The sequence below is a fragment of the Grammomys surdaster genome, unplaced genomic scaffold, assembly GCF_004785775.1.
Source record: "Grammomys surdaster isolate TR1022 unplaced genomic scaffold, NIH_TR_1.0 125216, whole genome shotgun sequence".
In the NCBI taxonomy this organism is placed as follows: domain Eukaryota; kingdom Metazoa; phylum Chordata; class Mammalia; order Rodentia; family Muridae; genus Grammomys; species Grammomys surdaster.
The window spans coordinates 64,101-78,262 of NW_021620106.1; the positions used below are offsets into that span (position 1 = coordinate 64,101).

The 14,162-nt window shown below is 38.4% G+C and overlaps 1 protein-coding gene across 5 annotated transcripts in view; it reads right to left on the bottom strand.

The window, feature by feature from the left end:
• Setd2 (SET domain containing 2, histone lysine methyltransferase) overlaps nt 1–14,162 on the bottom strand; it is a 91,239-nt gene that overhangs the window by 24,111 nt on the left and 52,966 nt on the right. For 4 of the 5 annotated variants that reach the window (XR_003713734.1, XM_028785360.1, XM_028785359.1 and 1 more), the window contains 3 exons: nt 6,465–6,513; nt 4,364–4,544; nt 2,130–2,799 (listed from right to left, as the gene is read on the bottom strand). Coding sequence is in view for 3 of the 5 variants with exons in the window: in XM_028785360.1 (XP_028641193.1) it covers nt 2,130–2,799; nt 4,364–4,544; nt 6,465–6,513 (900 nt within the window). In the remaining 2 variants the exon portion in view is untranslated. Of the gene's footprint in view, nt 1–2,129; nt 2,800–4,363; nt 4,545–6,464; nt 6,514–14,162 lie in introns of those variants that run through there. The other variant, XR_003713735.1, reaches the window with a different exon arrangement.

Here is a 14,162-nt window from a genome sequence, read left to right on the forward strand (position 1 = left end):
AAGGAAGGAAGGAAGGAAGGAAGGAAGGAAGGAAGGAAGGAAGGAAGGACGGACGGCAGGAAAAACTTGGCTTGTCTTCCCAATCTAATTTATTAACAAAATCTGCTAGCTTTGTCTTTATATATTCTTTCACATGAATATCATGTACAACTAACTATTCTCTTGGGTAGATTACTCAACAATCTTGTAATTGGTCTACTTTGTCCTTAACTTTCATTATTTTCTTTACCAGAGCAACCAAAGTGACCCATTTAGATTATTATGTTAGATGATGTTACTCTATTAGACCATGTTATAAGATTTTTATATTACTCAGAATAAGTTTAAAAGGTCCAGGCTGGCCTTGAACTCATTATCCTTCTGTCTCAGATTCCCACCATGCTGGGATTACAAGATGCACCACCATTCCAAGACCAAAAAGCAAGTTAGAGAAAACAAAAACAAACAACCCCCACCTCACCCCCAAACCCCAAAAAAGCCCCAACAGGTCCCAGGGGAAATATGTTATTTCTAGAGAAAACAGGAAGCCAAGCATACAATGGGTATACAAGGACCTAGTATTTTGGAAGCTAAATTCCTTGACCCTTAGTGATACCACGATCATCAAAATTTGCCTGACAAAAGCTCACCATGCAGAAATTCTAAAGATTTGTTGTCAGATACATTAGAACTGTTGCCACACGCATCTGTGAGCTGAGCTGTCTGACATGGGTGCTGGGAACCAAACTCAGGTCTTCTAGGGACCAGCGAGTGCCCTTAACCACTAAGCCTCCTTTGCAGCCTCATGCAGAAATTTTAAAGTTACTGCAAATTTAATTTTTGCATACCACATATTATTATATCATCATGAGTATCACAACATATAACTCTCAGTCTCCCATGTGTTATGGTAGATAGCAGGGTTTGAACATCATAGAGCTTAAGGCCACTTACTAGAGATGATATCTCTGGCCCAGATAACAGATGAACATGGCCCAGCTGTACTTCACAGCACATTAATATTAACACTTCCTTCACCAGTAAGATAACTGCATAATAACTAGGACTAAAGATTTTGAAATTCATCATTAATACCATCTACCATCTTAGTGAAAAAAAAAATTCTGCCATTTTACAGATGAGTAAACAAAGACTCAAGAATATATGCATCTTCTCCAAAAATACAGTAGATGACAGCTGATAGCTGAGAGTCAAAACAAACACCAACCAGCATGTTACATGTTTCTCATTACCCAACCTCCTAAATCACTTCTGATCAACTAATTCAAAGAGAGGGGAGAGAATCCACTTATCTACTACTCAGGAGACATAAATAGGTGGGCAGTGGTGGCACATGCCTTTAATCCCAGAATTTGAGAGGCAGAAGCAGGCAAATCTTTTGAATTTGAGAGCAGCCTGGTCTACAGAGTGAGTTCCAAAACGGTCAAGGCTATTACAGAGAAACCCTGTCCCAAACAAACAAAACAAAGAATATGTAAAGTAAACTAAGGGTTCAATAAGTATACTTTCATTATAGATTATAGTGGTAAAGCCTTCATGACAGCTCTCCAGTGATTACTACCACCTGGTGTGTACACTCTCAGGCAGTCTCCCCTATCTCCCTGTGTGATGAACAGAATATAGTAAAGTAACAGGAACTGTGCATAGTACTACTGGGAAGCCTCAGTTGTGAATAAACTGCCAAGTAAATCCTCCATTCCTAATCTAGCCTCCAGATGACTATAATCCTAGAAAATAGTCTGACTCTTAATTCCATGGATCACGATCCAGACCATCAAGGTAAGTAAGTTGCTTACTCCTTACTCATGGAAACTGTGACATACTTAAGTTATTAGACATTTTACACCCCAACATTTTACATAGTAGATAACTGATATAGATACAAAGGACCCAAGGTCTAGGGTTATAATGCACTGGAGAATGCCTGATGACTTTATGCAAAAGTCCCAAGGTTTCATCTCTAGCACCAAGAAACAAACAAAATGGTCGAACTTCTTCCTTCATATCAGATTAACTATCACCTCAAATGAAATAAGGTTATCAACAACAGGATTTCTCTTATACCAGACCTAATTAGCATGGTATTAACAGACTTTAAAATACAAAAGAGAAGTTCCACCATTAATTACCTGAACAATTGGAGGAGTTGTCTGTGAATAAGGAGAGGTCACACCATAGACAGTTGAACATGTCTGTCCTTGATAATATATGGTTGCTTGAGATTGTGCAGGAGAATACTGCTGTTGTACACTGACAGACTGTTGGTTTGAATCCCAGACATTGTAATTCTGTCCTTGGACTGGGCCTGGAGCTTGTACTGGCATTACAGGAACATTGGAGTCTTGGTGTACCACACTTTCATTCTGAGCTACAAATTGTGAACTGGAAACTTCCACAGAAGCTGCCACATGTGGTACCACTGGCACTGAAGGAGGGGCAGCAAGAGATTCTGTAGAATGTCCTACCAAGGGCTGAGCATGATCATAAGGAGCAGGGGAGCACACAGGGTCCATGCTAGGTGTGGGCAGAAGCACCTTTCCAGCATTAGGGTTGCTGGGATCCACATAGGCTTGCATGGGATAACCTGGTGGATACCCAGCAAAGGGGTGATGAGAGGTATTATATCCCAGAGAGTCAAAGGGTAGTGGTGATGTCATCCCCAAGTTCTGCATCTGTTGCTGTTGCTTCTGAGCCTCCCTCTGTGCTACCTCCTGTTCGAACAATTTCCTGCGCTCCTCTGTAGAAAGTTTGTTTCGGTCTTTAATTCGAACTTTCTTTTTAGAAGTTGGTGTATCATATCTACAAAGAAAATAATACCACAAAAAGTTACCAATCATGGACATAATCAAAACATTTATAAGACAGTAAGTCATTCATGAAGAAACCACTAACCACATCAAGTCTAATTTGACACTGCCTAAAATTCACACTCAAAATTAGTAAATGAAGGTTGTTATGCCAAGATTGCTTAAATTCAACATCCAGCAGTACACAAACAAACAAACAAAAAACAAGGGAGCTGGAAAGATGCCTCAGCAGCTCAGTTCCCAGCACGCATATCAGATTGTTCACAACTGCCTATAACTCCAGTTCTAAGAGGATCCAATGCTTCAGACCTCTGAAGGTGTGGGGGCGCGCGCGCACACGCGCGCGCACACACACACACACACACGCATCTTTAAAATAAACTGGGCTAGGAAATACAACTCAGTGGAGTGTGTATCTACCATGTACAAAGCCTTGTGCTCAATACCAGGTGCTAGAAAACAAACAAAAAGGAATCTGGCAGATAAAGAGAAGCCCTAGGAAACCCAATACTTGTGTACTTCCACCAGCATTCCTGATTTTAGATGTCTCAAGTAGTGACACCAGCTTCCTATTCCTCGTTAGGGTTGAGGCAGATTCCATAATACAGATTTTAAAAACACAACAGATAAAGCCCATTTCTTTGTAAATAAATGAAAAAAATGAAGAAAAGAAAATGTGACACGGGCAAGAAATAGTCCAATATGTTGTCCAACAGGAATATCTGAGCTTGATCCTCAACACACATAAAAAAGCCAGGCATAGTAGCTGATACATGTCACCTCAGAACTCAGGAGGCTAAGGCAGGAGACTGCTCTAAGTTATGGCATTCTAGTGCGATCCTGACTAAAGTTAAACAAATGATTAAATGCAAACTGCAAAAACTTTTTTTTTTAAAAAATCTGTCTTAAAACCTACCAGTAAAATCTTATACTTACTCATCCAGAAGATATTAATTCCAAAAGCCAGTACTGTGTGTGTCTGCCTATATTTTGAAACAAGAGTCTCACTATGTAACCCTGGCTACCTGGAACTTGCTACGTAGACCAGACTGGCTCTGAACTTTGAACAATCCTCCTGCTACCATCACATAAATGCTGAGATTCTAACTGTATGCTCCCATGCCAAGTCTTGATTTAGATTTTATTTTTTAATTTAAATAGGCCTTTCTTTCATTTAGGTACTTACTTCACAAATGAAGTGTCTTCAACGTCTGCGCTATCTTGGTCGCCTCATTTTATTTAACTCTTTGAAAGTTTTATACTCATATAATGAATTTTAGTTGTGTATCCTCCCTTTCCTGGCATTCTTCTCCCTCTGAAACCATTCTCCTCCGAACAAGTCCTCCTTCTTAAAAAAAATTCTACCCTCTCCTATCCAATCCATTTAGTGTGCAAGTGGTGTGTGTGTGTGTGTGTGTGTGTGTGTGTGTGTGTGTGTGTACCACAATATAAATGTGGATGTTAACCTGGAAGGTTTAAGCCCCTCTTTTCACTATATGGGGCCCAGGGACTTGTTTGGATTTGCTCAAATAAGAAAAGCTCACTTGGTCACTTACCTGTCGTCCGGCCGTTTTGTCCCCCGCTCATACGCAGAAGACGGCGGTGACAGCGAGCCCCGTCGTTTCCTTTTCTCCTTATTTTGAGGCTGCTTGTCGGGGTCTCTCTCTCGCGACCTGTTAGGAGTCTTTGGAGCCGTTTGATCTCTAAAGGCAGCAGCATCTCTTCCTCGTTCAGTTACTAGAAAGGTAAGTTATTTTTTAAAAAAGTTTATTTTAATAGAGAAATAACACATCAAGAATAAACTTGTATCCAAAAACGTAAATGTATGGACTCTTCTCTCATCAAATCCTCACTCTGAATTTTAAAGGTTCTAGTTTTTAGTTGTTTAACACAGAAAAATCAAAACCAATTCCTTATGCTAAGTCTGAGATGACACAAGAAACTTCCACAAGCAATAAATAAAAGGTTGCTTATGAAGAAAAAAAAAAAAAAATCAAACATCATCCTCTGTAGCTCCAAGAGCTAGACTAGACTAGATACATGGGTGGTAGCCCTGAAATATTTAAGATTTGCCTTTAGTGCTAATTGCCTAGACTGGTAGCCTCTAACAACTTTATATTGTTGCAAATGATTCTACCAAGAAAAAACTGCCTAGAACCATCTTCTTTCTTACAGTTCTTTCCCATGCAGGAAGATGTCTTGCTATGAAGAGAATAAACCATTAGAACTTAAAGATGTGCATAAGAGAGAATGAAGCAAAAGGTATCACATGGGTCTTTATTTAAGGAATCAGAACCTATGCTCATGGAAAATAAGGTCTTTACACACACACACTGGACTTTTCACTCCAGCAACACTGGCTCAGTGTTAGAAAAGATTCAAGAAACAAATCACAGCCCCATGAACTGAGTCCATTCCTTTAGTTCCTTAAAGTGTGTTAGAAACACAGTGAGGCAGTAAAAGTCAGGACACGAAGACGACCATGGGACTTGTACTAGCTGTTCTCTAACAAAGAGTCTGAACTTCAGCAGGCACTGATTTCTTGAGAATCCAATGAAGATTCCTCTTTTCTTTTCTTTTCTTTTCTCTTCCTTTTTGTCTTTTCGAGACAGCATTTCTCTGTACAGCCCTGGGTATCCTGGAACTTGTTCTGTAACCAGTCTGGCCTCAAATTCAGAGATCTGCCTGTTTCAGCCTCCTGAGTTCAGGGATTAAAGGTATACGCCAATATACACAGCTCTGGTAAGATTTCTTAACCTTCTCTGGTAAAGAATGAACACACACACACACACCTCCCTCTATATGAATAGCTAGAGGTAAATATTGCTCAACATACCTCTAGCAATATAGATTTAAGAATGTCTATTTGGGGCTTGCTGTTCTTGCAGAAGACTTAGGGTTGATTGCCAGTACCCATATGACAGCTCACAACCATGAGTTAACTACAACTCTAGGGAATCTGGCGCTCTTCTCTGGCCTCTGAGGGCACCAGGTACACATAGATACTGCACACATACACATGTAGGCAAAACACCCATAAAGAGTAATTCTTAAAAAAAAAAAAAAGAGGTGGTGCTGGAAAGACAGCACAATGGGCAAGAATACTTGCTGCTCTTGTAGAGGACCAGGGTTCAGTCCTCAGCACCTATATAGTTGCTTACAACCACCCACTCCAGAGCCTCTTCTGGCCTCTTTCAGGCACCAGGCACATATATTATAAACGGATATGGATACAGGCAAAGCATTCATACACAAACCTTAAAAATTTTTTTTTAAGAATGCCTACTTTAAGGCCAGGGTTAGAGCTCAGTGGTGGAGTACTTGTCTAACATGTGAGAAGCCCTGGGTTCAACCCCAACACTGAGGAGCAAGAAAACAAACAAACAAACAAACAAACAAGACTTACAATTCTAGAGGGACAAATCAATGAAAGATAAGTTATCAAAGCAACAACATAGGCAGTATAAGAAAAATCTCCTTTGGAAAAATACACTAACAAAGAATACAGGTGCAAGCTTCCAAATTATTGCATTCAATGTTTCATTTTTCTATGTATGTTTACTTCAAAAGGAAGAACACTTAAGTCCTTATGGGTTGTCTCCACAATTATGTAAAGAATTCTTACAAAGCTACCTATACAAGTGTTCTTCAGCCTACCTGTGCTCTCCTTTTCAGTTTGACTTTTCTTTGGAATTCGATACACCTCCTGCAAAACAAAAAAAAACAAAACAAAACAAAAGATGAGTTAATAGTGTGAGGCAATAAGATCACTGCTTTGAAACTGATAACATAAAGCTACAGGAAGGCCAGGAAAACACACTACAAGGAAAATAGATTTATTGGTAATTAAATATTTTTCAAAACTTACTACATTTGACTTTTTAAATAAAACAGGATCTGGCCTGATGAAAATGAGCAGAAGAAGATATATATGTATATATTTCACAATTACCAAGGTTATATTATCTTTTTTTCTTTCCTTTTGGTCTTGGGAGACAGGTTTCTCTGTGTAGCCTTGGCTGTCCTGAAACTAGCTATGTAGACCAGGCTGGCTTCAAACTCATAGAGATCCACTTGCTTTTGCCTCCCAGATGCTGAGATTAAAAGTGTGTGCCACCACCACCTGGCTGGTTCATTTTACTATCCTACTAATGATATAGCAGAATAAACAACAATGGCACTGTATTTGTGACAATCGATTTCCTGAGAATTCTAATTCTTGAATGCCTTCTGCATATATATTCCTACAAAAATCAGATAAAAGTCATCTATAGTTTCTTTACTGAGTGTATTCATAAGTACAATCATAATGTCTCATGTACCATTCCCACTAAGAGCAGTAACTCAGTTAAAAACATTTTGAAGGTTACATGTGCCAGACAGTGGTAGCGCACGCCTTTAATCCCAGCACTTGCGAGGCAGAGGCAGGCGGATTTCTAAGTTTGAGGCCAGCCTGGTCTACAGAGTGAGTTCCAGGACAGCCAGGGCTATACAGAGAAACCTGTCTCGAAAAACCAAATAAATAAATAAATAAATAAAATAAAAAATTACATGTATAAAGACAATACCTGCTATTCAGCAAATTTTTTTTCACATTCATTGTTTATATGGTGCTGGGGATGGAAACAGTTTTTTTTCATATACCCCAGACAACCATTCCACTACTGAGCTATATTCCACCCCGCTCCCCATGTCCTTTGCCATGATAGAGAAAAAAATTTAGGGTCTTCCTTTGCACACACTAGGCAATTCAATGAATTTTTCTAAGGATGCAAAACCAACCTTGCTAATGGCCAAATTATCTACTTTCATTAGGCTGTGAAGGAGGAAGAGAGGAAGGGGAAAAGGGGGTGGAAGAATGAACACTTATTATTAGGTCATCAATACTCCCAAAATGGCATCTAATTATACCAGATTGATCATGAAAAATATAAACTATGTTTTTTTTATGCCTTAAATATGTTTACGTACTGGGTAATCCCTAAGAGCATTCTTTACTGGTCTGTTAATTCCACACTATTCTAGTCTACCAGAAGTAGACAGGCAGAAGTTCTTGCCCAGCTATTGACTAAAGTGAGCCAATTAATGACGAATCTACATATTCTCAGTGGTATACAATGATACTTTCTCTCCCTTTATAACAATTGTGTAATATTAACCACACCCATGTAGCCTGGATAATACCTATGTGATCCAGTGACCCAATATTGAAAAGGTAGTCCAAGAAAAACCAAACTCATTTTAAACTATAATCTAGTATTATAGTTTAAATTTAGGAGAAAATGAGAAATAGTCCGTATTAGACAAATGAAGGTTCAAGATGAAATATTTAAAAGGGCATGGTGACATATACCTTTAATGCCAGCATCTGGGAGTCAGAGGCAGACAGATCTCTCTGAGTTTGAGCCCTGCTGGTCTACATAGTGAGTTCCAGGACAGCCAGAGCTCCATAGTGAGACATGTCTTGAAGAAAAAAGGAAAAAAGGAGGGGAAAAAACCCTCTCCAATAGTATATACTAACATATTATCCAATAGATTATTATAATTTTACCTGTTTACCTGTTTACTTATCTTACATACGATGTATCACTCTTAAATGTTTTACATGTATTATCTAATTTGAGCTTCAAAACAAACTTCTGGAGTAGAAGCAGCAGCCCAGTGGCACAATGTGCAAGGCCCTGGGTTTAATGGCCAGCACCATGGGGCATGGTGGGGGGGAGTGATGAAAAACAACCCTCCATTTTACAAAAAGGGCAACTCACTTGGAAGTTTGGCTACGACCTATTCAAGATTACCATGCTTACCATTGCTATAAGGGTGGAACTCCAAGACACTTACCTGCTTGACTATATGACGCACAATAGAACTGAAAGGATTATGTTAGGGATAGGGTAACGCCAAGATTAATGCACAAATGTAGATTCCTCCATTCCATTAGCCCCTCAAACCCTCCTTCCTACGTTCAAGGACTTTCATTAGAACTATGATTCTGTACCCAGCCACAAAGTGACGGGGAAGCCTTATACATTAACCACACCCAAAACAAACTAGATCTTGGAAATCCTCCTTTGTAAAAACCTCCTCATATAACTGACGTGGAGAGTGAAAGGTGAGAGCCATCGAACTGCTTACGGCATTTTCTCAAAGGCTCTCATGCCTCCTAGCAAGATAGACGCTGGGGAAAAACTGCCTTGGTTCAGAACATCCAGGCTCTCTCTCTTCTCAAGCTGCTTTTGCTTGGTGAGAAGACACATTTCAATTTGCTACTCTCAGAGACTCCTACAGTCGTTTGGCTGTCAGTTTCTATGGGTAGTGGGTCAGGGATAAAGGCAAGAAGGAAAAATCTGACATTCTTAGCTCTGGTTTCTCTATTCTACTGAATAACCACATTTGGAGAAAAGTAAAACTACTTATCAGCAACCATCAATTAATCTGAAGAAGTAAACTGTTTGAATATACTATGTAAATCTAGGTACTCAAAAAAAAAAAACCAATATATTCATTCATAAAGAATACTTAGATACACCAAGGGCTCAATTACAGTTAACACAGTTCTGTTCTATTCCATAAGATCCTGACATTTTAAGTGTTCATGAAAAATGCTTAAAATTAAGTATTATACAGACTTCAAAAGTTGGGGATGTATTCTATGATAGTTAATGTGTCACAGAAAATTACTACAAAAGATTATACCAATTGTTAACCTGAAAATATATCCTGAGGCCAGCAAGATGGCTCAGCATGTTAAGGCTATCTCTGAGTTCAATTCCTAGGACTCACATGATAGAAGAAAATGACTGTAGGAAAACTGTCCTCCACATATGCATACCCACTTGTCATTATGTGTATATATGTGAGTAGGAATGGATACACAATACAGGTGCCCAGAGGCCAGAGGTATTGAAATCCCCTAGAGCTGGAGTAACAGGTGGTTGCAAGACACCGGGTATGGGTGCTGGGAATAGAACTCAGAACCTTTGGAAGAGCAAGGACCATCCATGTTCTTAGTTGCTGGGTCATCTCTTCAGCCTAAACTACATGTTCGTTTGTTTTCAAATATGTATTTCTTACATTTACAACATACATTATTACCATTAACTATTGATAACTTAACTGTAGTATACATGGTTACAGTAAAGATGACACCTAAAAATAAATGGAACAAATTTTATCAGTATATACCCAAAATTAGGAGTTGACTATTTTTACTCAAGATTTTATTATTTACATTTCAGATGCTATCCCCCACCCATTAATCCCCATCCCGTCCCTCCTCCTCCTTTTTTGCCTTTATACTGTGTAAATTACATGCAAGTATTAAGGTCAGTTCCAGGTTGAGGAACTAGCAATACAATACATGCAAATAGTCCAGGAACAAGGAAGACAATAAACCAAGATAATCAAAGAACATGCACAACTAAAAACAGAGTCCCATGATCACTCCTGTGATCACTATTTCTAAGGGCTTATCAGGATGATCAAAGTATCTGAGCCTAATTCCCTGTCCTAGCCCAAAGTCATTTTCATGCCTGAAGTCTACTTCTTTGTTCTAGCCAAAATTCCTGGCTGAAATTACTTCTTTGTTCCAGCCCAATGTCAGATTCCTGCCTGAAGTCCATTTCCTTGTCCTTGGCCTATGTCAGATACCTGCCAGGCAGCCCCAAAAGCTCTTCACATCTTCCCCTTTTTATTGCATAAACCAGACTAGGCCTGTCTTAGGTCGTTCTGACAAGAAAGCCTTCCTTACCCATTGTGGAATATGCATTATCATAAGCAATGCACTTTTGTCTTAGGTTGGTAAGGCTCTGTGCAGAATCTTACCCATCCTTGGCTTGCCAGCCTGTTAAATTAATAACTCTGTCTGGGGGTAGGAGTTCACTAACTTAATTTTCTACTTTATGAAGACAAAACTACATAAAAAAAACTATCATCTACTCTCTCCTATTCAATTTTTGTATAAGGAGACTGAATTCCTAAAAATAAAATGTACCAAAATCCTATGATATTTTAAAAGATAAGAAGGAAGCAGCCTTGTTGAAACTACTATGAAATTTTTTAGGGTCATCCTGTATGGTGAATGAATACTATTACTGCATTAGCCTGACTAACAGGGACCTCTACCAGGAATGATGTCACAGTGTTAAGCGAAAAATAATGTCACAGTTATATATAGGCCACTGAAGAAATACTTATCTGAATTGTGCTTCCACACATTGACCCTCATAATAGAATCACTTTCTTCATTTCAGTCAAGAGACTGACTTAAGAGAGGCCTGAAAGAATCTTATTTCTTCACTCCATCCAATATTTAGGTATCATTCTTCTTCATTTCTTTAGTGGCTAGATAGTAATCCCAACCAACACACACATATACATTCAAACTGTAACTGCTATGAGGCATGAACAAATCTAATTTACTAATGTATAAAATAAAAGCAACACCACAGTCTAAAAGCATATACCAATGCCCCAACTTTGCATACTTAAGGAAGTTTAAGTTAATCTTAGCTACAAAGCAACTTTCAAGCAATCTTAGGCTACTTGAGATTGTTTAAAACAACAAACAAACACCCAGAATGATGGCTGAGACTTGATTCTGTTCTAAGTCTCACATATTTTTAACACTGCTAAAGAAAAGAGGCTACTGTTTATATATATTACATGCAAAACAGACTATAAAGAAGTAACTATCCTGGATCTGACTTCAGCCAAGCCTAGATTGTATACAAAAGGCAACCCCCTTTTTGGTTTTTGGAGACAGGTGTACAACAATGCAAGCTGACCTGAGGCTGAGTGTAGCTGAGGGCAACCCTGAACTCCTGATGCTCCTGCCTCCACTTCCCAAGTGCTAGGGTTATTCTCTATGAGAGAAAAGCTAACTCATCATTTTCCTTCAAGCCATAACAACATTTTTATTTAAGTAGAAGTCTTCAAGTAAACTAATTCAGATTTTGCCTGGGACCAATGTTCAAAACCATTCAATCTTTATTATACCACAATATTTCTGATACCAAAAATCCTAGGAGGCAAATTTAAGACATGTCTACCTGAATGTTTTATCTCTAACTAGAAACAAGAACTATCCTGGGCAGTTATTAAACTAGGAGATCTGTCTAGATATTTTCTAGTTTTTGTGAAAATGTATCCACATTTGGTAATATCAATCTATATACAGAATTTAGAGTAAATAAACTTTGGATTTAAAAATGTGATAGGAGGGCTAAGACAATGAGTTAATTTAAAATTTAAAAATGAAAGAAAATGTAAGCAAAAAGGGGTTAAGAGTCTCCACCAAAAACAACAAAAAGTCAACCCTGATCCTCAAGCTTTCTTGGCAAACACTTTACTTTGTTTATTTCTTTTTGTTGTTGTTCTACTTTGAGACAGAGTTTCTCTGTGTAGACCAGGCTGTTCTTGAGGTCCACCTTGCTTCTGCCCCTCCAGTGCTGGGTTAAAGAGTTCTATATCTTAAAAAAGAAAATCCAACAGGTCAGAGGAACAAAAATAATTCCATGGAAGAAAAAAGTAACAAAAGGCTGAAGAGATAGGTGGCTCAGCAGTCAAAAGCATGTACTGCTCCTGAAGAGGATCCAAGTTCAATTCCCAGCACCCATATTTTAAGTGGCTTAGAACCTCAAGTGATGATGCTCCTGATGCTCCAAGGGGCTTGACCCCTCCGCCTCCTCTGGCACCAGGACTACTATACATACATACATGCACAGACATGTAATATATATTTAGTAATAAAAAAAAAAAAGAAAAAACAAAGAAAAAGCTATGAGCTAAAAGACATCACTTTTATCTCATGACAACAGAATTTAGAAAAACTATGTTACTGAAATTCCATCCATGGGAGGGGGTGCAGCTTAATTGGTAGTATGTTTGCCTAGTATTTGCAAAACTCAGGTACCACACAGCCAGGTATGGTGATGAATGCCTATCATCCCAGCACTTGGAAGGCAGAGTGAGGATGATCATAAGTTCACGTCATCCTCAGCTATACTTATACAGTATTTGAATTTGAGGCCCTGCAAGAAATACATAAAAAACTCAAAAAGAAAAAAAAAAAGCTTCAGACTTCAGTAGTGACATTGTAAGCTAGAAAAGTCAGTAGAGCTTTTTTTGAGGGGAGGGGTCAGGGGAGTAAGGTAGAAATTGAAGCCAGGTCCTTGACCATATTAGATGGATGCTCTACCACTAAACACACTACAGGTTCAGCATCTTCATTCTAAAGAAAATTTAACTTTAAAATGGTAACTAAATATCTACCAAACAAAAGGAAATAAATTAAAGACATTTCTTAGATTTGCAAGGTTTTGAAACTGATTCTTCCAGAAGACAATGCTAAAAAGCCTACACAGAGACTGTGGACATTTTGAGACTTAAATTCTAAATTCTGTGTCATATATATAATTGTCAACAGTATGCACCATACCATCATATTAGATGGTTAAAAAGAGAGAGAATGAAACATAAGCTGTGCACACCAGACACACTCTTAAAAGTTAAATGGTGCCAGCCAGTGGTGGTACACTCCTTTAATCCCAGCTGGATCTGAGATCAGCCTGGTCTACAGAGCAAGTTCTAAAAGAGTCAGGGATGCACAGAAAAATCCTATCTCAAAAAACCAAAACCAAAACAAAACAAAAAAAGGAAGGAAAGAAAAAAAGTTAAACTAGTATAACTAGTTTGAGCAATATGGGTGTTTATCAAAATAACAAATAATGCAAACAACAACCTAGCAGTGTATAAACATGTACTGTTAAAGAAAGGCATCAACATACATGGATATAACAGCAAACTGATTAAATTATGTATATTTATACAACCTACCATCCGTCCATAAAAATACTCTTTATAACTGGTACAAAATATGATATAAAAAAGCAGGTTGGGAATGGTGGCAAACAAGACAGAGGCAGGCAGATCTGAGTTCCAAATCAGCCAGGTCTATAGAGTGAGTTCCAGGCCTAGCTAGACTACATACTGACTGAAAAATAAAAAAGCTGGCCATTTATATGAATATGAATAATACGTACGATTTCTTTCTGGAAAGGTGTACAAAAAATCATAGCTGATTGAGAACCACAAGAGATAGGAATAGGAAAAAAACATTTCATTATATACATTTTGGACCGCACATAAGAATGGTCTTTGTAAGTTAAAAGAAAAGGAAAGGATCACACATCTCTGAAGCAGCTCTAGGTATAGTACCACAGGATTAATGCCGCACACCAAACATCTTATTGGTGAAGACCTGGTTACTTAAGAGGCAACCGCTAGGATGCTGCTGTTTAGCAAAGCCCTCTTACTTCTTTGTACTTTGATTGAAGCTTGTTTTTCTTACCCTCT